The sequence below is a fragment of the Bos taurus genome, chromosome 26 (genome assembly GCF_002263795.3).
Source record: "Bos taurus isolate L1 Dominette 01449 registration number 42190680 breed Hereford chromosome 26, ARS-UCD2.0, whole genome shotgun sequence".
Lineage (NCBI taxonomy): Eukaryota > Metazoa > Chordata > Mammalia > Artiodactyla > Bovidae > Bos > Bos taurus.
This window is the reverse complement of record NC_037353.1, coordinates 24,869,405-24,894,286: the sequence shown is the minus strand read 5'-3', so window position 1 is coordinate 24,894,286 and position 24,882 is coordinate 24,869,405. Positions and strand designations below refer to the sequence as shown.

Below are 24,882 nucleotides of genomic sequence, written 5' to 3'. Positions count from 1 at the left end.
AAAACCCAGTGTAGGCGTGCAGGGACTTAACTCCTTCCTTTCCGCCTGCCCAAACACACTTTTAAGGGCGTCCTCTCCTGATTCCCTGTCCATTCGCTCCAGTTTAAATCCAGCAGCCAGATTCCGTCTTGCCCGATCACCCTCCAGTTCTGCTGGCCCCTGTGGAGTTTCTGGGGTGGTCGATGCGCAGATTTCCGCGCCGGACCCTGGGTCAGCCGCCCCCTAACCCTCACGGTCCACCTTAAGGAGCCTCCGCGGCGGGGAGGAGAGGCGGGTGTTTGTTCTTATTTGGAGGAAAAGTTTCTTTGACATCTAGGAAATGAGTAACTCTGAAGTCCTCTAGAGCCCGGCGGATGGGGGCCAGAAGGCGGGAGCCAGCCGAGGTATCGCCGCCCCCGTCCCTCTAATTGTCGGGCGGGAAGCTCAGCCTCAGCGGCGGCCAGACAGCGGATTCCGGGGCCCCCGGGACCCGCGAACGCAGCCGGGACTCGTGCGATCCCTCCCGCCTCGGGGAGCGGAAACCGAAGCCGAAGGTAAGTACCGGGCCCGCGGCCGCGAGGCTCTGCGTCCTCCCGGAGCATTTCGTGGATTGGAAGGAAGAAGAGGGACCAGGGGAGCTGCGCCGGAGATGGAGGCGGATTGGAGGGGCGCGCCCGCTCGGCCCCCCCCCCCCCGGGTTGGGACTGACTTGGGGGACTGGGATACGGCGCCCGAGCACAGCGCGGGTCGGGGAGAGGCTGCCCTCTTCCTCTTCGCGCCGTGCGGGGTCCTGCATCCCAGCCTCGCCTCTGTGGCTTCTTCCCGGCCGCGGAGACCCCAGTGAGCGATGTCCGTTGCAGCCCCGCGCGGCGGCAGCCCCTCCTCCCGGCTCACCGAACCGCGATGCCGGAAGCGGGACCACGTTGTTGTTTCTACCGCCCCGAAGATCCGTTACTTTGGACCGTGTGAGCAGAGCTCTGGAGCTGAAAGAGTAGTCGAGTCGCCCTGCTTCTTAGCCAGCTCCCTTCCATCCTTCCTTCCCCCTCCTGGAAGGAGAGAGTAGGTATGAAGTCTTTGTTTTCTAGGTTTAACGTAGTGAAGCCATGAGGTTGCTGGAGGCGGGATAAAGCCCCCGCCGCTTCCTCTTTCTGGGCTATTAGTGGAGGAGACCCCACGCCGTGCAGAACTTTCTCTTGGGGCTGCTGCTAGTCTCCACCTGACCTCTAGTAGCATCCTAGACCCCTTCCCAGTTTCCAACTTCCTGGCTGCGATTTGGAGGAACTCGGATGCCCCAGGACTGGGCTTCCCATCCAGAACGCTCCTTTTCTTTAAAAACAGAAGTGCTGTGTCCCAGGAAGGGCAAGTATTTTACTGAACCCCTAAGGGACCACATTTTGCCTTTTGCTCCTCTGAAAGCTGTGAGAACCATCCCTCCTTATACTCCCCCCACCCAGCTCCCCAAAACTAGAAGAGTACCAAGTACTGGTGGATCCTGGACCCTGTCCTTTTGAATCTAAATCAGTTCAGAGTCCTATTTTTGGTGGGGAGGAGGGAGTGGGGAGGTTTTTCTTTTGGATTTGACCCAAGGTTCTTCCCTTTCATAAACTAGTTCTACTGCTGAGTGGCTGCCAGGTAAAGCAAACCTGTGCAGGGTGCAGTCCCAGGTCCAAGCCAGCCTTGCAAAAAGGCCTGGTGGGCAGGTAGAATTGCTGCCATTCACCTCTCCTTTATAGCATAATGGGCTGTGCTTTTGAGTCCTCCCTCCAGCCTACGTGCCTGAAGTGGCTTTCACTGTTTGCTAATTCCCTGTGTGCTGCTGCTGCCGCTCCAGGCCGTCCTGCCCTCACATTTTCCACTTGTGGGTAACCGTAAAGTGGTTAGGCTGACTCTCCAATGGAAAGAGTTTTGTGCAAGTGCCATCCTCCAGCTCGGTAATTTTCAAAGACGCAGCAGTTTCAAGCTCCAACTTTCGGGTGGCAAGGATCTGAACTTTTAACCTCGTGCCATCAGCCCAGAAGTTGTCAGCAAGAACACCTCCCAGCTCCTGCAGCACTCATGAGAGGGACAAAGATGAGGGTTTGTGGGTGAACTTTTTATCTGAGGACAAAAAGTGGAGGAACTTCTGGTAGAGGCTTCTAGCAAAATTGCCCACCTGAGAAGGTATTGTCTGGGAGGAACCTGGTCTTGTGTTTTTTTCCTTCTTGGACCCCCTTGGGATCAATAAAGGGAAAAAGATGGAGGATTCTGTCTGGAGGAGACGTATCTCTGGGTGGAGGGCTGGAGTGCACAGCCCTGTTCTCACTTGTCTGCAGGGGAGAGGTGGAATGCCATGGGAGTTGGGAAAGTGTTTCTTGTCAGGGAGAAGGGAATGACTGGCAGTATTTCCTCCAGAGACGAGAAACCTAGGGGAAGGTGGCTCTGGCCTTCAGGAATTTCCCATTTTGTCACTCGAGAGAAGGAGACTTGCTCTGTCTGGCCTTAGAGATTCACAGGGTGGGAGAAGCAGGAGATGGATTTCACTTACTCAGAAATAAGGAGGAACTTGCTGACAACTGGAGCACCTCAGTAGTTAAGGCATTGCCATCACTGGCAGGAGACAGGTGGCCATCAACAATTATGAAGGAGAGGGTCCCTCCAGAGTCCAAGACTCTGTGGCTCCATGTTTGGGGTGCAGAGTCCCTCAATTGGAGGGCAGCCCTGGGGGGCCCTTGGGGAAAGCTTCATCCCACGAGCCTGCTAAGGGAGGGGTAAGTGCTCCAGATGTGCTGGACACCTGAGGAGCAGGACCTTACTTGTGGCTGGGACTAATCTTGTCTTGCTGGGAAAGGGATGTACCCGAGAGAGTGCCAAGAGCTGACAATAATAACCTCCAAGACTGCTGCTAGCCTGTTCCGTCATCTGCATGAATTAGAATAAGGTACTTCCTCTTAACAAGAAGATGGCACCTTGGTATCATTTAGAAAACAGGGGCCTCATCTGGGTGGACAGAGCCAAGGCACATAGCTGTGCAAGCTGGCATCTGAGCTTGATTCATCCTTTCCACTCTCCTAGCCAGGTGTTCTTGAGCAGTATACCACCCATACAACCGTACACAGCAGCCTGATAACCAATTACCGAGGGCTTAACATTTGCCAGGCTTTTTTTTCCCCAAAATCACTTTGCCTGTATTAACTCATTTAATCTTCTCAGTAGCCCGGTGACATAGGTATTGGTATCCCCATTCTATAGTTGAGGAAACTCAATCACAGAGAGGTATAGTGTTCAGAAGCCTGAAAGTCGCTGAGCATTCACAGAGCAAGAAGCAGGTAAAGTTTCAAAAGGTAGTTTAGTTGGGGCCCCTCGTGAGAAAGAGATAAGAGCGATTGGTCTTTTCTTTGTCAGAGGAAGGAAACCCACTGTCAGCTCCGATGGAGGAAGATGGAAAACTTACCTGGCAGCTGAAGGAAAGGAAAGAGAGGCAGGGCTGGCCCAAGCCTCAGATGTCCTTCCTTTTTAATCACTGGGCAGTGTGACATCGCACATCCAGTCTGGGGCCTGTCCTGAGGGTGGTGAGTAAGTGCTGCCTGGGTGTGGTGCAGAGGAAAGGGGCCATGCAGGGTCCCTGACCTGGGCAGAGAATGCCTGAGGGAATGGAGGATGGAAAAAGTATCTGAACACGCTGTCCTGACACTTGCAAGCTCTATAGCCCCATCCCTGTCCAGTGCTGCTCATCTGCAAACGCCCTTCCCAACTCATCCAGAAAGACTTCCAAAACTGCATCTCACAGCTCTGTATATATGGTCACTTTTTTTTCACCCTATACATTACAGCACTTAATTAGCTGGAACGGAGCATTTTACTATCTACTATCTGTAGACAGTATTTTAAACAAAATAGACTTCTCAGCTAATGGGAAATTCATCATCGCCTTGGAAAGGGACGACTGGTGCCTCGCCGATTTCCCAGGCATGTGACCCGCCCCAGAATCTGGCTCTTAGCTGCACGCGTTCAGAAGCCCTGTCTCCACAATTTTCAGAACAGTTTGGACTTGAGCTACTGAGTCATCTACAGAGAGCTCTTGTACACTACAAAGTGTACAAATAAAATTGCTAGCATATTAATTTGCAAGAAGACTTCGTAACCATTGTAGAGCCAGTGATACTGGCTTCTTGAGTTCTGGGCAAGCCACATGGGAAACTAGAAATCAGAAGGCAGCTTGTGGTTGGCAGAGCTGGATTCAGGTCAGGGGAGGCAGAGGGCAGGGGCAGCAGTGGTCCAATAGCATGGACTCCGTTCGCTTCTGTGGCCCCGTCACCAGTGGAGAGATGCCTGCCAGGTAGATCAGCAGTCCTGTATGTTACGTATATCTCCTTAGCCAGTCCCTCAAGGGCAGTGTTTGCCAGTAGGATGTCTCCCTGTCCTCTTTCATAATTTAGCATTTTTTATTTTATTTACTTATTTCATTTAGTGCTTTCTAAATAGTAGCTCCCAGCTACATTAAGTTGTATTTGCATAAGTTAAATAACTACTATAAAATTTCAGGGTTGTAGGTTCAGGCCACAGGGGTAAATGCAAACCAAGGAGATGGTCAGGTGGCCTGGATGGGTCAACAAGAAGTCAAGTACAGAGCAAAGAAACATGGTCCTTAGTCAACACAGAAACTCAACGAACTGGAAGGGCCAGGACTGACCACTTACTGCAGCCCCAGTGTGAACATGAGGGTGATACAGTCCTAAGTCCTTGCTTTGGCTGTCTGAACCACCTGGCCTGCCCAGCTGGCCTCTTTGGATTTAAAAGGTTCTCCCTGGCCTCTGTCCAGGCCCCCTCATGGCTCTTCTTTAAAGCCACAAGCCTCCAGGTGTCCCAGAGCCAAGGAGGTATGACTCACATCGACCTTGACTTAGGGCAGGCTTGGGTTGAGTCCTGGCTCCAGAGCTCAGGAGTTGGGCAACTGCTTTGACTGTTCCAAGCCTTGGCTCTGTCATTAGTAAAATGTGGACAACCCTCACAGGGTCTGCTTATAAGCCACTGTGATGGTGCCTGGTGCAGACCAGTGTCTGGCTGGTATGAGCACTTAAAGATGGGAGGTCAATGGAGGATCATCATTCTCTGCCAGATTGGGACCTCGCTTCCCCACTGCTTCCTCCTCTTAGCTCTGGGCAAAGGGCAAGGCCACAAGGACCCAGACTCTCCCAGATGGTGAAAAGGAGATTGGTGCCCTGGTGTGGGGTTCATTCAGAGTTGAGGGTAAAGCTACCCATCCAGACGTTTCCACCAACACTAGGAGAGGGGAATGAGGCATGGCCTGAACAGGCACCCAGAGGGGAGAGAGGGTGAGGTTTTTCTGGGACAGGAAGAGGATCATTTGGTTGTGCCCACGAGGTATACAGGGTCCACCTGGGCAGTTTGGAACCTGGGATGTCTTCCTGTAGGAAGCTCAAACCCCTTCATCCTCGTGGCCCACCCCGTGACATCAGCAGAATGGAAGCACCTCACCAGTGACATCACTGTTGCCCAAGGCAACAGACACCTCCACCTTAAGTTATACTGGGAGGAACGAGAACCACCCAACTGTAAGACACATGTTGAAAGGAAGGAGCGCTGCAAGTGCTACATCCACAGGTGTGTTCCTCGGGATGGGCTAGGGGAAGAGGGCAAGGCTGCAAGTCCGAGGTCTGGGCTATGAGCCTTTTGGTGAAGGGTCTTTGGGCTTTGGGTTTGCTCCAGGCCTGAAGTACTGACAGCTGCCTTCTTGTTTGGGTCTCTGAGCTGCAACTCACAACAAGAAGGATGCCTCCTGAGGGGCTTCTTGTGGCTTCCATGGCTCTGAGCCTCCCTTCTACAACCTGAATCAGTCCACAAAGGGAGTAGGGCGAGAGCAGCCAGGAGTAGTGAAGGGGAGGTCAGAAAAGGGGCTTTCCCTTCTTCTTCACCTCTTCCCCCTAAAGGAAAGTAAGAAACATGGCCTCCTTCCTGGGGAGGCTGACCTAAGAGAGAACCTTCATTCATTGATGGAACAAGTATGCTCTTACTGTGCACCTACAAAGTGCCCGACACTGTGCTGGGGCTTCAGTAGCCTCACGGGGCCTTGTGATCAGATGCACACAGAGGAAGATTGTGCAGAATCCACTGCCCCATGGGTGGCTACCAACTGGAAGTAGAAACAAGGTCTCTGAGTCTGCCTCTCACCCAGCTCTGGCATGCCCCGGGGAATTCTAAGTGGGTTACATGAGACCTGTGGAATGCTTTCCTCCCCAGCAGTTTATGTAGGAATCTGAGGGTGTCTGAGATATACTGGAGATTTGGTGAGTGGTGTTAGCGAGCACAGCCGTGGGTGTCCATGGTGTCCTGCCTAAGGACAGAATCTGACAAAGTCTGAGTGTCAATGGTGAGGGGACAACAGGCAGACTGCCAACCCCAGGTCCTCTCTTGCTCTATGATATTGACGCACAGGACTCAGTTTCTCTGTCTGTTTAATGGGGACAGTAACAATCAGAAGCAGATAATACTCAGTACACTTGAGATCCTCTGATGGAACTCCTAAGGAAAAAATTGAAAACCCACAGTGTTTAACAGACTCACTTCCAGGTGAATAGCACAGCAGGACCCTTGCTGTGCCCAGGAGGAGGGGCTCCCCTTTGTAGCTCTCCTGGGCTTCCTCCCTCCAGGTCACTTCCCTGCAGCGCGGATGCAGGAGCGTCTCCTACCCCTGCCTCAAACCACAGGGAAGGCGTTGTCCTCATAATTGCCCAGCTGGTTGATGCAAAACCACGTGCTCATAACAAAAAGTTCTCCTGGGAGCTTGTTTCAATAGCCTTCTTAGTAGCAGTCTGGGAACCCGCCTGGAGTTCCTGAAAAGGTCCTTTGTTTGCTGACTTTGTTTCAGAGTCACTGAGGAGGTAGGCATGCCTGGGCCGGAGGGGAAGACAGCGGGGATGCCTGGGCCCCACCCTTGTGTGCCTCCTCTGAATGCCCCCATGCATCCATGCCTTTTCCTCCTACTGCCTCACCCCTAAACGCACTGCCCAGGGTCTCAAGAGACCTCAGTCCTCTTTCCCCATGCACTGCGGAGGAGGCTTCCCCATCCTTTGAACTGAAAAGCCATCTCAGATATCCAGGGTCACACACCCAGAATCTCTGGATGGAAGGAGCATCATAGCTTCATTAAGTCTGACTCCTTGCACCATGCCCACATTTCACCTAAATTGTCACCTGTTTTTCCAACGGACAGAAGAGCCTGGTGGGCTACAGTCCATGGGGTCGCAAAGAGTCAGACACGACTGAGCACATTGAGCAAGAGAGTTTCCCTAAATGGTACAGGGAAGGAAAGCCCATAGGTGCGTGTCTGATGTTTCATAGCTCACTGAGCAGCACGGTATCACGGAAGGACCAGGGGCTTGAACGTTGGACAGTCCTGGGTTCAAATCCCCGCTCCGTGATGCTGGTGTGGGTGGCCGCCCCTCTCTGTGCCTCCTTTAGAGGTTTATTGTGAGGATGATATAGCAAAGTAAAGTGTTTTGCATCATGCTTGAATCTCAATAAATGGAGTGCATCAGTTGCTGTTTACTAAGCCCTGCCCTGGGTATCAGGGCCCTGCAGCTTGTCTGGTGTCCTCCAGAGAGACCAAGCTGCTTGTCACTCTACCAAGGATTGCTCTTCTGCTTCTTCCCTTGCCTGATTTGCATCTCACCCTGTCATCCTTCATTTGTCTTCCTTTTCTCCAAGGCCCTCAAGCGAGGAGGTGGGTGTCAAGGGGAGAGGTAGCTGAGGGTCAGATAACTTGTGTCGGAGTTCATTCTTGGGACGTCATCGTGGTCGGTGGTGGTGGTTAGCCAGCCTGCAGTTAGCAGAAGGCTGTACAGACCTAAAGTGGCTGTGGTCTGTCCCAAGGGGTGTGCTCACATTTCCCAAGGCACTGACCACTGTTAGGGCTTTACTTTGCTTTTCAGATGGCAGGGTGCCTCCCAGGGGGAAAAAAAAACTTAGAATTTACTTTATCCAGGATGCCCCACTCCACTCCCATTTCAAATTCCTCCTCCAGGGAATGCAGTGAGGTTCTTTTCCTAGTCCTGACTTCATTCATTCATTCAGCAAGCATCCATGCAGCACCTTTAATGCCAGGTATCGGAGACCAGCACTGGTTTCTCCTTCTAGGTGCTCAGAAATGGTGGAGGAGCTCTCATTGTTGCTGCCAGATGGGCAGGGCAGGGAGCTGTGAACTTCCCAGGTGCCAGACTTCCTGCTCTCCCTTGGTGGCAGCCCCTGGGGCCTTTAGAAGAAAACAGGAGGTAGAGGTGACAACTTTCCCTGTCCCCAGGCTTCTGGGGTTGCTGCAGGAATGTAGGCCATCTCACCTCTGCCCAGAGGAGTCTCTAAGATGCACCCAGCAGGATTTTACAAATCAAAACGGAGACCTGGCCTCCTCACCAATACCAATGCCAGTAACAATGTCCTTTACGGAGCACGACCATGTGACTGCCATGCCATGAAGTAGGTGCTATTGTTATAGCAAGTGGGAGAGCCAGGATTCAAACCAGGCCTCTGATTCCAGAGTCTGGCCCTTCTCTAGGAAGCCTCTACGAAGTGTTAAGCCCTTCTGAGCTGAACAGCTTTGGGCTATTTCTTTCTGGGTAGCCTTGGGGTTGTAGGATGTCCGGTAAGCTTGGCAGTATCAGTGGCAGTTTGCAGCGTATCCCAGCCAGACCCGTGTGTACCTGAATTGGTTCTGGGACACCTACTGTGTGCCAGGTGTAGCCTGGGGTAGAAGCTCGGACAGAGCGTGGGCATCCTCACAACAATGTCATCCCTCCAACCCTGTGGCTGGAAAACCGTGTGGTTGTAGATTGTGGTTTTGTGTAATTCACAGGGAGGGTGACTGTGTTCCTGGGTAATTCTGGGGGCTGTTTTTCTCACAGTTCCTAGGTCCCCGTGGAGGAGGAGGACTGGTTTGCTCTGACTGGTTTGGCCCTAGTGAGGGAGGTCCCTGCAGCGGAGAGCCCAGCCAAGAGGGCCAACCGCAGCTCTTATGTTTTTTACAGCTGGGTTGGCCTCCTTCTTGCCTTTGAGTCTCTTACTGTTCCCCTTTATTAAGATGAAAGGGGTCTTTAGATCTTTGTAGTCACGGAGCAGCGTGTGTGTGTGGGTGTGTGTGTGTGGGTGTGTGTGTGTGTGTGGTGTGTGTGTGTAGGAGGCCCAGAGCGCTTCCTTTCCTCCCCACCTCTCTCCCCCTCTCCCAGCCCAGCTGGGGCCCGGACCTTGTGTCAGGTACGCCCAAGCCTCAGGGGACCAGGGTGGGAACACCGCCTGAGATTTCACTGTGGTGGGGGCCAGTACCCCTCGAAGCCTGAAGTCAGAGGCAGTGGGGAGGGTGGGGAGAGGGAAGAGGCGGGGAGTGGGGGAACTGGCTGTTCTGTGGCCACAGAAAAGCCCCTGGAGCCCATCACTGTGGGTCCTGCGCTGGGCTCTTTGTTCCAACCCAGGGAAGGTGGGGCACAATCAGCTTAATCCCTCCATCCCCTGCTCAGCTCTGAGAGGGGCCAGTGGGTGGGTGGGAGGGCCTTCCCTTCCCTTCCCTTTGTTGTCCTTTGTATTTACTCTTAGCTTCCTGCTCCACCCCCTTGAGTCCCTCCCCTAAGCCTGTGTGTTTGCTGTGGTCTGGAGCCTGCTTCCCACCCCCTGCTGCAGACTGCCCTCTGTGTCCCAAAAGCGGGGTCTGCCCTGAGCATTTGCTGTTGTGCTTGGAGGCCTGGGGTGTAGAAAACACAGGATGCAGAGAGAGACAGCGGACAGTCTGGGGAGCCCTGGTGTGGCCACCCTAAAGTAAGTGTTCATGTTCCCTCCGGGCAGCTGCTCTTGGGAGTGAGATGGGGCCCAGGGGCAGAGGAGACCCCAGAAACTGCAGTTTAAGCCAAGCCAATGTCTGACAGTCAGAAGGACTGCTTCGCTGTGGAACACGGTTAGTACTGCACTTCTGTTGTTAAAATGCACCCTGTAACTTCAAGTCTAGAAACCTGGTGTGGGAACTGGGTTTCAAGGGAAGCCCCTGGGTACATACCTGCTGTAGGAAATACATGGAGAGTGTTTATAGACGCCTTTAGAAAGCAGTGTCTCCATATGTAGGGTGTAAGCCAGTGGGTCCCCAGGGTCGCCATGTCCTTGGCACAGTGAGCAGGCGGCCCTGCATATAGTCTCTGCCAGGTGCTCTGCAGAATGTCAAGGCATACAGGCCCGCCTTGACCCCAGAGGAGCCCAACCACAGAAGGCAGTGAGATACGACCAGAGCTCAGGCCAACAGCTCCTTGTGATGAAGCAGCAGCCTGGGTCCACTGGGGAGACAGCAGGGTCCAGAACCGCAGGCCTGGCACAGGCCTCTGGCTCCTCTGCTCTCTTCCTACTTGTGTGACCTTGAGCAATGGCTCAACCTCTCGTTGCCTTGGGCTCCTGCCTGGGAAATGGAGCTGCTGCACAGGCAGATGAGCCAAGAACAAAGCCTTGAGGAGCAGGTCTCTATTGGGTCCCTACTTGGGTCACATTTCTGGAGATACCATCTACACTGGTACCAGATGCCCGCCTACACTTGAGAGGTTTAGTAAATAGGCTGTCTCTTCCCCTTGTTCATCCGTCCCCTTCAAGAAAAGGATTTGTCTCGAGTTGGGGGAAGAGATGATCCCGAAGACTTTGCCAAGTGGTTTCTGAAATGGGCTGACTGTGAGCACTGTACGATGGGGTTAGGTGTGGGCGTTGTACGGAATGGTGGGGGAGTAAGTCTAGGAGGTGTTCAGAGGACAGTAGATAATTTGAAGTGGCCCTCGCAGGAGAGAAGGGAACAAAGGGGGTCCCCTGACTGAACTAGAGCTCAGACCTGTGTCTCATGGACACAGGATCTCCCTGAAGTGGGGCAGGGAGACCTCCAGGGCCTGGGCTACCTGAGGTGGCTGGGAATTAGGGGAGAGCTCAGAGGAGCTGATTCCAAAGGATGATACCCGGCCAGGAGGGAGAGTGTGGCATGCCCAGTAGTGTGGCATCCTACACTTGGAATCCCGGGTGATGGCTGGTTTGCTGCTGGTGACCAGCAGAAACGGGAAGCTGGGTGGCCAAGCTGGGATGCGCTGTGAGATTGCATCGGCCACCTAAGGGCTGTTGTAACTAAAGATCACAAACGTGGTGGCTTGAAACAACAGGATTCTGCTCTCTCATAGCTGTGGAGGCCAAAAGTCAAATCAAGGTACTCCAAGGACCACGCGCCCTCCAAATGCCCTATGGAAGAATCCTCTCTTGCCTCTTCCAGCTTCCCATGGCTCCAGACGTTTGTGGGCTATGGAGCATCACTCCAACCTCTGTCTCCATCCTCCACCTTCTCCTCTTTGTCTGTTTTCTCCTTTTCTGTCTCTTTAGAAGGACAGTTGTCTTTGCATTCAGGGTGATCGAGAAGTGTCTCATCTCAAGATGCTTAATTAAATTACATGTGTAAAGACCCTTTGTGCAAATACAGCCCCGTTCACAGGGTCTGGGTATGAGCACATGCACTTGTCCTGTTGAGGTGTGCCATTCAACAGCAGTAACTTGTATTCCAGGAGCCTTGGGAAGGATGAATGAAAGAGGAGGGTGTGGGCCCCAACTCAGGGCTGCCAGGAGAGCCCTTCCTTGTCTCTGTGACTGCAGCCTCCTTGTTATCCCTTAGCCTCTGAGACCCCAGGCCTTAGTCTGTCTGTCTCTCCATCCCAGAAATTTTACTGTGATTTCCCATGATGCCCTGTGGTTCAGGGCCTCGGTGGTGGGGAATCAGGCAGCATGCCTGGACAGGAGGAGGCCCTGTCCTTCTTGGGAGACTGCTGGCTTCCCTGCCTTGTCCATCCCTTGCTGGCCGAGGGACGTGCATGTGGTGCGGTGGAGGAGCAGGAACAGGAGGGATGTGGGCTGTCCCATCCATCTGGGCAGAGTCCAGGCCATTGCACCTGGACTTGCTGCACCCGGGCTGGCCGGCTGCTTGACCCCAGTCCAGAGGATGGGGTTGGCATCCTGGTGGCATTGTGGAAGCGCCTCCCTTTTCTGAGAGTGGGCCTGGTGGAAACTCCACACTCTGGCAGAGTGAGTAGCCTCCCTCAAGGAGTCTGGCCAGTGTAGCCGCGTGCGGCCACAGCAGAGCTCCCATCAGTGGAAAGGCTGCTCCCCCCGCGTGTCCAGTTCCCACGGGCCCATCGGTAGGTAGTCCACCTCCCCGGGCGTGGGGGTGGGGGCTCTGCTCTCTCCCTTGTTCTGCCCTGCTCCCCCACCCCCACCAGGGCCAGGGCCAGTCTTGACCCCTGGCGTTTCCCTGGGTTAGGAAGGGGTGGTGAGGGTGCAGCTCTCGGTCCTGAGAGAACCACAGGCCTTGGACTGAAATCTGAGTGCTGCTCAGTGCCTGCCTATTAGACCGCATGGTCACTCTCTTTCCTTCTCGTCCCTAGAGAGGCCATGGGGAAGGCGCATGCAAGCCCCAGGCACCGGCTGGTTAGGATTAACTGAGGGTGGTTGCTGGGGCCGACGGGAAGACACTGGAATGGGGTCAGCACTGGACTAGGAGTGAGAAGTTGAGGGGGGGTGAGCGGTGGGGGGAGGTATTTCAGGGAGTCCCGGATGCAAAGGCTCTAGCTAGCAGGTGGCGGTGTGGCTGAGGGGGAAAAGTGAGGAGAATCCCGGGGTCACAGGCAGCCTTGAGTGGAATGCTGGGTGGGGAGTGGGGGGCGGCAGTGGGCAGGGAGAGGAGGCATGTGAGGGGCAGCAGACTGGGTGGCCCGCTGATACAGTTTTTTTGGCTCACGTGGATTTCAAAGAATTTTTGAAAGAGTGGACAGCAGAGTAAAATTGAGATGCTGGTCAAATGCAGATTTCTGGCTTCTCTTGGAGGAAACAGGAAAGATCATGCCATTTTGGGTGCAGTGTGGTGGCTTCCCCAGAGAAGGCCTGAGTGGCCCAGCTGTCCAGCACCTGCACTGAGCCATTTACAGTGGGGAAGTGTCCCCTCCCCACTCCATCCCCACATCACCACCACTCCTGCCCCCAGGAAGGCGAAAAAGAGATAAAGGAAGGAGCCCAATGGCCACAAAAGTGGCAGGTCTGAGAAGTGGCAGGCTGAGGCCAAGAAGGAGGTCCTGCCCACCATTGGGAGGAGTTAAAGGTGATGCCGTGGAAGGTAGGGGTGTTGCAAAGACACTGAAAAGAGGAAGCCCTGGGGGCCCAAAACTGCACCCTTTCTACCCACTTTCTCAACTGATTTTGGTCCTCTTCCTTCCCCTTTCCTTGCCCGCCCCTCCCTCTCTGCCCAGGCCTCAGGCCAGCCAGCACCCAGTTCCCACCCCCAGAGCTGTTTACCCTCTCCCTGAAATTCCCCTCCCCCATCCACTTGCGGGGTGCAGGTGAAGAGACCCCAGCCTGAAATGCACTGGTGGAGGCTGTCTGCCTTGCCTAGGGGGATCTCTCCTCTCCAGCAGGGGTCGCGTCCTGAAAGGCGGCAGCCAGCGCCTGCAGCGCTGCCCTTATGGCACCGTCTGTGCTGAGTCTGTCTGTCCCCTGGCCCAGAGTCAGGCGGCGAGGAAGGAATGTGTGGAGACCTATCACTCAACATGGCGGGCCATTCCTCCCAAGTAGGTGATAAGCCAACTCCCCCTAACACATTCACCGCCTGCAGGTGTCCAGCCCCGTGTGTGGTGCCTGGAGGAGGTAGGGGTGGGGATGCAGATGATGTTCAGCTTCGAGCCCTTGCTGGCACTGCAGGTAGAAAGGCAGGGACACAGCGTAAACCCACACAGTAAAGAGCAGGGATGTGGCCTGACCCACGGGGTTTGGAAAAGGGCAGGCTTCCCGGAGGAGGGACCCCTGAGCCGGCCCTGAATGGTGGGTGCTATTGAACAGCAGGGAAGCTGATCAGACACCAGCATGAGACATGGCCTCTGCCAAGAGAGAAGAGTGGAATCGGGCATGAGACAGACAGACCGTACGTCACCAGGGCTCAGACAGCCTGCCCCAGGGGCCCAAACTGCAAACCAAGACTCGGGGTCAAACTCGCACTCTGCATTCCACCTCTCTTTGCTTATAGTCCTGTTTCTCCAAGGCCTAGGAAGCTTGGGGTCAGCCAACCTGATGATTTTGGTGATCACCACTGGCAGGGAACCCAGGGAGGTGTCACCAGGCGGGGGAGGTTTCCTATCAGCCCCTGCGGGGATGGAAGGAGTAAAGCACAGAGAGGAAGGCAGGCTTCATCACAGACTGCAGTCCAGGAAATATTGGAGGCCACCCAGTGAAAGTCCCTGACCACCAGTCTCTTCACAAAATAGGGATGCCGCAACCACCTATCTGGTGTTCTGAAAATTAAATGACAAAACACACGCAGAGTAATTAGCTTCCTGTTAGCTGTTAATGAAAACATCACCTTTCACTAATCCTCTTCTGCCTGCGAGGGTCCACAGTCCACCTGGACCACTTCCACCTTTACCCACTCTCCCAGTCAAGTGTGTTGCCGCATGATGCCTCAGTTTCCCCACCTGTAAAATGGGGCTTAGATGAGTACCGCTCTAAATTCTGACTTTCTTAAATTTGTGGGTTTATTTCCCCCTAACAACATGTATCTCATTGGCCAGGACTGTGAAACTCCAGCACAAGGCCAGGGACACAGGAGGGGTTCAGCCTAAACTTTGGACAGTTTGGGTCTCCTTTAGCCACTTCTTTCTTGGGAGGCCCAGAACCTAAGCAACAGGAAAGGGACTCCAGTAACCCCATAGGACCTGGGCTGTCAGTGCGTTCCCCTGCCATCAGCCCACCTCCCTATTCCATTTTGTAAAGACACATAGGTTCTCCTTTCAGCTCTGAAGATGACGCCAGGGCCTGAGCTACATCTGCCGTGGTAATTAGCAAAGCTAATTGCATCTGAGAGGCTAGGTGTGAGGTAAACCCTTGGCGAGTGCCAGGATCTGGGCTGCAGGGACACTGTGGAGTCCCACCCTCCTCCTCCCTAGAAGCCTGCCTGGCTTGGGAAGGGGTGGGTCTCAGACTGGAGTGGGCATTAGAACCACCTAGAGGTGCTGGCCCCACCCCTGGAATTTCTGATCAGTAGGTCTGGAGCTGCACCTGAAATCTGCTTTTCTAGCACATCTCCAAGTGATGTTAGGGATGCTGAGCCACAACCACATTGGAACCACTGTCCCGGGGAGGCGGAGGCCCTGGCTGCTGGGCTGCTAAGAAAGGCACCCCCACTGCTGAGGCCACAGTCAGCCAGCCCCAGGTGAGGGCAGGTGGGTGACAGAGCCAGGCCGGTGTTGATGAACACGTTTATAGGGCTGGACACAGGCTCCTGCTGTTCTCGATTTGTAGTTGGAATTCTGCCTGGAAGGAAAGGGGCGTGGTGGATATGGAACCAGGTCAATGGGCGCAGAGATTTACAGATAAAGAAGTTCCTACAAAGAACAGCAATGAAACTCCCTCTGAAATGCTGTAGCCTACTGTTCATTCTGTCTGCCTCTTGCATGGATTGTAGTGTTTTCACTACTGAGGATCATGCCATCCTCATCTTTGTGGGCCCTGTAGCACCCAACCTTGCACACTATTAAGTGTGGGAAGATCCCCTGGAGGAGGGCATGGCACCATACTCCAGTATTCCTGCTGGGAGAATTCCAGCACTTTTACTTCACTAGGATGTGCTGGGCACTGCTCACAGCAACCCCTGGAACCTTCTAAGTGGTGGGTTGTTACCCCTGTTTCACGGGTGGGTTAACCAAAGCCCAAGATGAGAAGTAATTTTCCAGCCACACAACTAGAAAAGGCACAGCTAGGCTGAGAAAGCTGCTCTGACTGCCTCCACCAAAGCCCAAGCTGCTTCCACTGTGTTAGGTTTGTGCGTGAGGGCTAAGTTGCTTCAGTCATGTCCGACTCTTTGCGACCCTATGGACTGCAGCCCTCCAGGCTCCTCTGTCCATTGAATTCTCCAGGCAAGAATACTGGAGAGGGTTACCATGCCCTCCTCCAAGGGATCTTTGTGACCCAGGGATTGAACCCAGGTCTTCTGCATTTCAGGCAGATTCTTTACCATCTGAGCCACCAGGGAAGCCCCACATCCTAGTGAGGGCTGGATAAAATGAAGTGTATCACTATTTTGGGGGGGCCATGTGGCATGCAGAACCTTAGTTCCCTGACCAGGGATGGAACCTATGCCCCTGCATTGAGAGTGCAGAGTCTGAACCACTAGATCGCTAGGGAAGTCCCACTATTAACCAACTCGTAGTGGCATTTATTGGATTAAGCTGTGGTGAGGGTGCCTCGGGGGCCTGGGGGATGTGGAAGTGAGGGATCCACAGAAGGAAGGGGAGGTCTTAGATTTCTCCCCCAGGGTCTGGGGCTTGCAGCCAGGCTCAGAGTAAGGGTTTGAGTAGACCATTGGTCCGGGCTAACCACACACAGCGCTCCGCCCCAGCCCCAGTGACCTTGGACATTTGCCAGGCTAAGTTTAGCCGTGACCTGCATGGGCTGCCACGCTCTGTGGGCAGGGGCGGGGGTGGAGAGGAACTCAGCAGGTTTCCTCCCTGCTTCCTGGCAAGCAGACCCACAAAAGCCCTCCAAGTGACCCAGGTTTATATTCAAAACTGAACCCAGCTGGATGTCTCAGACTACTTGTATGGGGCAGCCTTGCAGAGGTAAGAGATTTGGGCCAAGGCAGAGGTGGAATACTTAAGTCTGGGGAAAGGGACCCTTTGGTGAGGAGTGTGTGTGTGTGCGCGTGTGTGTGCATGCATGTATCCACGGTTTTGTGAGAGGTTCTAGCTGCTGTCCTGCCCCTGTGGTCTCCAAAAGTCCCAACATCCAGATTCTCTCCCTTATTCTTCTGACCCCCGAGGACCCTGGGGCAGAGTTCTTGCGACTTGGCTTGGGGAGGGGAAGTAATGGAGGCTTCTAGCCCAGCCCCACCTAGTGCGCACTCAGCAGCTCCGTCCTGTTCCCCATCACCTAGGCGCCACAGGCAAAGCCAGCCTGCACAAAGGGTATCAGGAGCAAGACAACAGCTGGGAGCCCATCCCATCCCCAGAGGGTGGAGGTGGTTTAAACTAGAAGTGAGTCAGAGGGAACTCCACCTCCAGGAGGATCCAAGGCTCGGAAGGCTTTGCCGCCCCACTGCCCCCACCCCCACCCCCTGTTACTGGGGGGCAGGGTGGATGGAGTGGTTTACCGAGGAACAGCAGGCTTAGGGAAGCATTTTGTGCTTTCAGAGCACTTTTGAGCGTGTGTTCCTCCATACCCCTGGGACTTGGGTAGGGTTGGTGTGCTTAACAGGTGAGATAATAAGCCCCTAGAGGCCAAGGGGGAAGGAGCTGGTGTTGTAATGTGCTTACTGTATGCTGGGCACTGCTCAGCACCTGAATTGGATGGTCTTGCTTAACCTGAAGGAGGGCCTGCTGTTAGCTCCATTTCACAGGTAAAGCAGTGGAGCCCTAGAGAAGCTAAGTGACTCACCCACGACCCCTCGGCAAAGGACAGAGTCACGGTTCAAACCTGGGCCTCTCTCTGCAGCCCAGGGTCCTTTGTGATTCCTGCTCCTTTTGAGTCTTGCTGTTAACCTTACTATTGCTAGTGTTCTCTGGCTGCCTACATCTCCTGTAGGGGCATTTGTTTGTCCCACTGCATCTGCAGACCCCTGCAGGCAGGTTCATCTATTACTCCCATCCCATTACAGCTAACCTTTTATATGAAAATTTGCTCAGGGGCAAACATTTTGGACTTCCCTAGTAGCTCAGATGTTAAGCATCCGCCTGCAATGCAGGAGACCTGGATTCGATCCCTGGGTTGGGAAGATCCCCTGGAGAAGGAAATGGCAACCCACTCCTATATCCTTGCCTGGAAAATTCCGTGGACAGAGGAGCCTGGCCGGCTGTAGTCCATGAGGTTGCAAAGAGTTGGACACAACTGAGTGACTAACACACAAGCATTTTGCTGAGTGCTTTTTATGCATTATTTCCTTTACAACAGCAGGTATTATTCCAATTTTACAGATGAAAAGACTGAGATTCTGAAAAGTTGAATGGTTTGTCAAGGTCACATATCTAGTAGTGCACATGCTGGTGCTAACCCAGTCTGTCCCCTCTAGAGTCCATCCTCTCATCACAGTGCCGATTGCTCTAGCTGATTTGGAGTTTTGAAACTTGGCTGCCCTAGTTTAGCACATCATCTTATAGCAGGCATGAGGACATACACAGGGAGCCCTGTGGAAGCTGTTGGATAGAGAAGAGGAGGACTTCCCAGTTATGGGACTTAGTGATAGCACCCCACTCCCCAGCTGGTGGCATCCTACCCTGGAAACTGACCTCAAAAATCAGGTGTTGCCAAAGACTTTGGCTGTGACTTATCAGGGCCTGCCTGTGCCCAAATGTGGCCGTCTGTAGTACAGGCCCTTTAGGGCCTCAAAATGCCCAAATTATCTCCTGACTGACTGCTGCCTGTATGTATGTTGTATGTGTTAATCGCCTGGTCGTGTCTCACTCTTTGCAACCCCATGGACTGTAGCCGGCCAAGCTCCTCTGTCCGTGGGATTTCCCAGACAAGAATACTGGAGTGGGTTGTCATTTCTATTACTAGTACTCCACACCTTTATCCTAAAGTTCTGATCCATGTTTATCAGCCAGCCTTACAATCTCATCCTGGACCACCCTGGTCAAATTTTCCACTGATGTTTCTCTAATGTAGAAACCAGAGCTGGCCTGTTCATGCAATTATCCTGCACGCTGCTCCTTGTCTTGGGGCAGAGAAACTGGCTGGCTGCCCCCTGCCCTTTTTCCTCACCCTACCTCTCTCCCAGCCCAACTTCCTCCACTGTCTCCTGTCCTCCATTGACTTCTCAAGTGGAAATGCATAAGTGTCTCAGAGTTCACCTCTTAGGCCTGAACGTAACTACACTGAATTCTGCTGCTGCTGGACCTCCCCAACCCCAACACTTTTGGTTCCTGCTAATGAGGAGGGGTCACCTCTGAGCAGCAGGTTTTACCCAAGTGTGAAAACTCAGGCTACCTACATCCTGGCACTGCCAGGTAGAACCTGCAGAGGTGTTGTTGTTCAGTCACCCAGTCGTGTCCAACTCTTTGCAACCCCATGGACTGTAGTATGCCAGGCCTCCCTGTCCCTCACCATCTCCTGGAGTTTGCCCAAGTTCAAATTCATTGCACCGGTGATGCCATCCAGAGGTGTTCTTAACCTACTGATAGATACCTGCTTCTTGGTACCATTAGGGTAATAACCAGAACATGTGACTTTCAGGGTGCAAATTCAAGGTCAGAGAATGGGGTTCCTATCAGGTCTGTTGGCATGCACTGGGGCAGAGATGGGGGCTCTTGGTTCTCCAGCAATGACCTCCTTTTTCCATTTGCTTTCCTAGCTGAGGTCCCCAACGGGAAGTGGGTGGGGCAAAAGCCAAAAAGGCCAATTGTTACTTCCCAAGGTTCCAGCCAGGGGAAAGAGAGGGTATAATATAAGGGTTACGATGTGAGATAGTCCTTCGAAGACTTTAATGTAGATGGTATTAAAATGCAGATTCTGGTTCAGTGGGTCTGGGGTGGGGCCAAGATTCTACATTTCTAACGGACTCCCAGGGGATGTTGCAGCTGCTCAGTCTGAATAGCAAGTATTATAAGAGGTTAGTCCTTACCCCAAAGTCACTTGAGACCTAAAAATCCTGGAGGAATGGCACGTCTCCTTTCACAATTAAGAAGTCAGGTTAGAAGTTCAGATGACTAGTGAGAGGAAAGTCAATGACTCAGTCACTCTGGTTGTTCCCTAGATTGGCCAGGGAAAGATCCAGGATCAGCCAGGAGAACAGTGTCTGAATTTAGGGTGGGGTCTTCCGATTGGAGTGAGAGGTTTTCACTGGGGGTATATATAAGGGCTCAAGACTGTTTCAGCTGCTGCTGAGTAAACATGCTGTTCACCATGCTGTGTAGGCTTTGGAACCCAGCCCTTCTGTTCTTAAGCACTAGGCTATACTATACCGAGGAATCAGCCATTGACTGAGGGGGAAGAAAGGATGTCTTATACAGGATTATTTTGGTTTCAAGTGTTAGAAAAGAAACTTGACTTAAACAAAAAGAGAATATATTGAGAATTCCCTGGTTGCCTAGTGGTTAGGATTCTGGGCTTTCACTGCCAGGCCCAGTTTCAATTCCTATTGATCTCAGGGAACTGAGATCCTGCAAGCCATGCGGTGCAGCCAAAATAAAAAAGGAATGTATTGATTTATATGACTACAAAGTCCAGAGGTACTGGCTTCAGGCACTGCTGGGTCCATGTTGGCACCTCTCTCTGGCAGATCTCCCTTTGAGGTAGCTAGAGAGCCAATCGGAGAAGGAAATGGCACCCCACTCCAGTACTTTTGCCTGGAAAATCCCATGGACGGAGGAGCCTGGTGGGCTGCAGTCCCTGGAGTCGCTAGAGTCGGACATGACTGAGCAACTTCACTTTCACCTTTCACTTTGATGCATTGGAGAAGGAAATGGCAACCCACTCCAGGATTCTTGCCTGGAGAATCCTAGGGACGGGGGAGCCTGGTGGGCTGCCGTCTATGGTGCGCACAGAGTCGGACACGACTCAAGCGACTTAGCAGCAGCAGCAGAGAGCCAATAGCAGGTGTAACCCCTCAGGGTTCCCTGAGCTACCCTAGGCAACAGGGTGAGCCTTTCTCCCCATTGGTCCCAATATATCCTACCTCTGTCTCCCACTGGCCAGAGCAGGTCATAAACTCATCCAGAAACAACCACTGCCAGGGTGAGGAGTATGAAGTAGTCAGGCCGGGGTTATATCCTCACCCCTTGACTGGGGGTGGGTTCATCCCCTCATCCCCTCCCAAATCATGAGGACTAGGAGTAGAAAAGATTCGGTTCCCAGGGGAAGTGGGTGCTGCTCCCACAAAGAGGACTGTTTGGACAGACAGAAACAGGTCCACCAGTGTGGTGGTTTAGCCAGGATGCTGGTGTGGGACTTCAGGGTTCCTGTTCCCAACAAGGCTGGGCTGTGGCTTGGGTGGGGCGGAGGTCCGCGGGAGGGAACGACAAGGGAGTGAGCAGTGTTGAGGAAAGCTAGGTGTGACCATCCGTGTCTCTCTCTCTGTTCCCAGGAAAGCTGCCGCCATGGCCCTGGGGCTTTTCCGGGTGTGCCTAGTGGTGGTGACGGCCATCATCAACCACCCACTGCTGTTCCCGCGAGAGAACACCACAGTCCCCGAGAACGAGGAGGAGATCATCCGTCAGATGCAGGCGCACCAGGAGAAGCTGCAGCTGGAGCAGCTGCGCCTGGAGGAGGAGATGGCGCGGCTGGCAGCCGACAAGGAGGCTGAGAAGGAGGCATTGGAGCGGGTGGCGGAGGAGGGCCAGCAGCAGAATGAGAGCCGCACCGCCTGGGACCTATGGAGCACTCTCTGCATGATCCTCTTCCTGGTGATCGAGGTGTGGCGGCAAGACCACCAGGACGCGCCCTCACCCGAGTGCCTGGGCTCGGACGAGGACGAGCTGCCCGACCTGGAGGGCGCCCCGCTCCGGGGCCTCACCCTGCCCAACAGGGCCACGCTCGACCACTTCTACGAGCGCTGCATCCGGGGGGCCACAGCAGATGCCGCCCGCACCCGGGAGTTTGTGGAAGGCTTCGTGGATGACTTACTGGAAGCCCTGAGGAGCCTGTGCAGCCGGGACTCGGACATGGAGGTGGAGGACTTCATCGGCGTGGACAGCATGTACGAGAACTGGCAGGTGAACAAGCCTCTGCTGTGCGATCTCTTCGTACCCTTCATGCCCCCGGAGCCCTACCACTTCCACCCAGAGCTCTGGTGCTCCAGCCGCTCCGTGCCTTTGGATCGCCAGGGCTATGGCCAGATCAAGGTGGTCCGGGCCGATGAGGACACGCTGGGCTGTATCTGCGGCAAGACCAAGCTTGGAGAAGACATGCTGTGTCTCCTCCACGGCAGGAACAACGTGGTGCACCACGGCAGCAAGGCAGCAGACCCGCTGTGCGCCCCCAACTCCCCGTACCTGGACACCATGCGCGTCATGAAGTGGTTCCAGACCGCCCTCACCAGAGCCTGGCACCGCATCGAGCACAAGTACGAGTTCGACCTGGCCTTTGGTCAGCTGGACACCCCAGGGTCCCTCAAGATCAGGTTCCGCTCGGGGAAGTTCATGCCCTTCAACCTGATTCCCGTGATCCAGTGTGACGACTCCGACCTGTACTTCGTCTCCCACCTTGCCCGGGAGCCCGGCGGGGGAACCCGGGCATCCAGCACCGATTGGCTTCTGTCCTTCGCTGTCTATGAGCGCCACTTCCTCAGGGTAACCTCGAAGGCGCTGCCCGAGGGCGCCTGCCACCTCAGCTGCTTGCAGATCGCCTCCTTCCTGCTCTCCAAGCAGAGCCGCCTGACCGGCCCCAGCGGCTTGGGCAGCTACCACCTGAAGACCGCCCTTCTGCACCTCTTGCTCGCCCGGCGGCCTGCCGACTGGAAAGCCGAGCAGCTCGACGCTCGTCTCCACGAACTGCTCTGCTTCCTGGAGAAGAGCCTGCTGGAGAAGAAGCTCCAGCACTTTTTCATCGGCAACCGGAAGGTGCCACAGGCCATGGGGCTCCCTGAGGCCGTGCGCAGGGCGGAGCCTCTCAACCTCTTCCGGCCCTTCGTCCTACAGCGAAGTCTCTACCGGAAGACAGTGGACTCCTTCTATGAGATGCTCAAGAATGCCCCAGCGCTCATTAGCGAGTACTCCCTCCATATCCCCTCAGACCATGCCAGCCTGCCCCCCAAAACTGTCATCTTGTAGAGCATCCATGACCCAGAGGGCCAGGACACAGGGCATCCTGTGCGTTCACACCCCTGGGGGCACCTGCAGGCCCTGTCCTGGGAAGATGGCAGGCTTTATAGGGTGCCATGGCTTAGCCTGCCGGGGAAGCCAGACCCTATAGCACAGAGCAAATGCAATTCCAAGCCAAAGCTGGTTTGCGTTCATGCCCTTGGGATTTGCCAGTTGAAGCTATTGTCTGGGTTTAGGGACTGATCCTTTGCAGCTGACTTGTGGATCACTACCAATGACAAAGATGATGATAGAACTCAATGGATTCTGAGTTGCGGGACAATGCAAACAGCGATTTGGGTGTGATTCTTTTTATATCCCAGGTCCAGTCTTTACTTGAATATCAACAAAGGATCTACAGGAATGCTAACAGGAACCCAAGTTAAGACCCTGCACCCTGATTTTCCAGTAGCAGCCAAACAGTGGACGTCAATATGGGTATTTGCAGCATTCAATCCATAGCCTGCACTATAGGGATCCCCACTGTGGCTGCCATTTTTATACTGTTTGGAGAAAAGACAGATTCGCAGCCCAAGTGGCTAACGGCTCTGTTGTACGGAAGTGGGTACCTGGCAGAGAGAAGTTGAAGTTGGCCGTTGCTTCAGCTCCACATCTCACTCAGGGTGCACCCATTTCTCTCTGCCCCTTCCCCTTGGATGCTGCGTTTTGGACCCAGTAGGGGCCACATACCATGTGGGTACAAGCTCAGTGGCTCCTCACCCTCATTTGTCTCCACAGCTGGTCTCTCCAGCCACCAGTATGTTGGGAGGTGGAGGCACTGAAGGCGGAAGATGAGAGAGAAAGAGGGCACTCACAGGGTGACTGGGGTGAAGGACAGAGCCTGGTACCTGGGGTGCTGGGGTCTGGCCTGAAGTCTGGCCTTCAGAAAAGATGCCCAGTTCAGAGAAGATCATAGAGATGAGGGATGCCATCGCCCTGGGTTTCCCTCAGGGTTCCATCCTTAGGGCAAAGGGTGCCTGCAAGCAACATCTGTTGTGGAATCCCAGCTCCACATGCAGACCCCCACATTCCCTTGGTTGTTCATTCCAGTGGGGTTCCCTCACTGCACAGAACCCCCCTTTCTGGATGGGCTTTGCTGGCCACACAGATGACCAACACCCGAAGAGCGTGACAGAGCCTTGGCTGACTGGGACACATGAAGACAGACTATAGGCACAGCCCACAAGCCTCAGAGAGGGCGCCTTGGCACTACTGGGCCACGGCCCCGGGGCAGGCACAGAGCCTGTGGTCAGCATTGGCCTCCGCCTCCAGGCCTGGCTCAGGGGGCTTGAAGCTGCTCCCTCCTCCGTTTGTGGCTTCACTAGCCCTCTGGGAGCTCCTCTCTTGGCATCGCTTCAGTCACCCTGCAGAGGGCCAAGCAGAAAGCAAGGATGAGTGCTCCTTCTGCAGCACTCTCCCTCCAGGGCTGAAGCTGCCCATACCGCCCAGACTCATGCCTGATTCCTTGGGGGTGTCGGGCTTACCATGAACGAAGAAAAGATCCTGTCTCTGCCCCAGGAGTGCTCTCACCTAGCCTTGGAAATTTCCAGAAGATGGACAGTTTGCCTGACAGGGTTAATTCGCAGTGGTTGGCTCAGCTGTGATGAGGCATTACAGACTGTAGGAAGCTGCAGGAAGCTTTCCATGTGAGCTGGGGTTAGACTGAGCAGCACCTGGGCTTGCCCCTCTCCAGGCCCACGTGGTCTCCAGCAATAACCCTAAGCACCCATTCTGTGGGGATTCATTTCCAGAGTTGGGGTGAATTTCCTTATTTATTGTCACCCATGCCTTTACTTTCTGATCTTCATCCTCATCTGATGTACTTTGAAGAGACCCCAGTGACCAAGAACCAGTCTCCTTAAGCCAAGATCAAGCCTCAGTCTCCCCCAGCTTCCCCTTTGCTTCCAGAAGAAAATTCACCGAAAAATTACCTTCTGGCCTCTTGTTTATACAGAGACAACAACTCAGCGGGGAAATGGGGATCTTGTATGCACCAAAGCTGCTTCTGAAGCAGGAAGCAGCGGGACTCTTGGTGTTTCATGCTGCCTTATTTATATTAAAGGAAGAATTAAATTCTTGCAAGGAGTAGAAA

General features: G+C 54.1%; 1 protein-coding gene across 4 annotated transcripts; it reads left to right on the top strand.

The window, feature by feature from the left end:
- The first annotated feature begins 307 nt into the window (after positions 1–307).
- ITPRIP (inositol 1,4,5-trisphosphate receptor interacting protein) lies at positions 308–24,882 on the top strand. Of its 4 annotated transcripts, none has more exons than XM_005225590.5 (2): positions 308–533; positions 21,077–24,882. In XM_005225590.5, the coding sequence occupies exon 2, from the start codon at positions 21,090–21,092 to the stop codon at positions 22,758–22,760; it is 1,671 nt and encodes a 556-aa protein (XP_005225647.1). In that variant the 5' UTR covers positions 308–533; positions 21,077–21,089; the 3' UTR covers positions 22,761–24,882.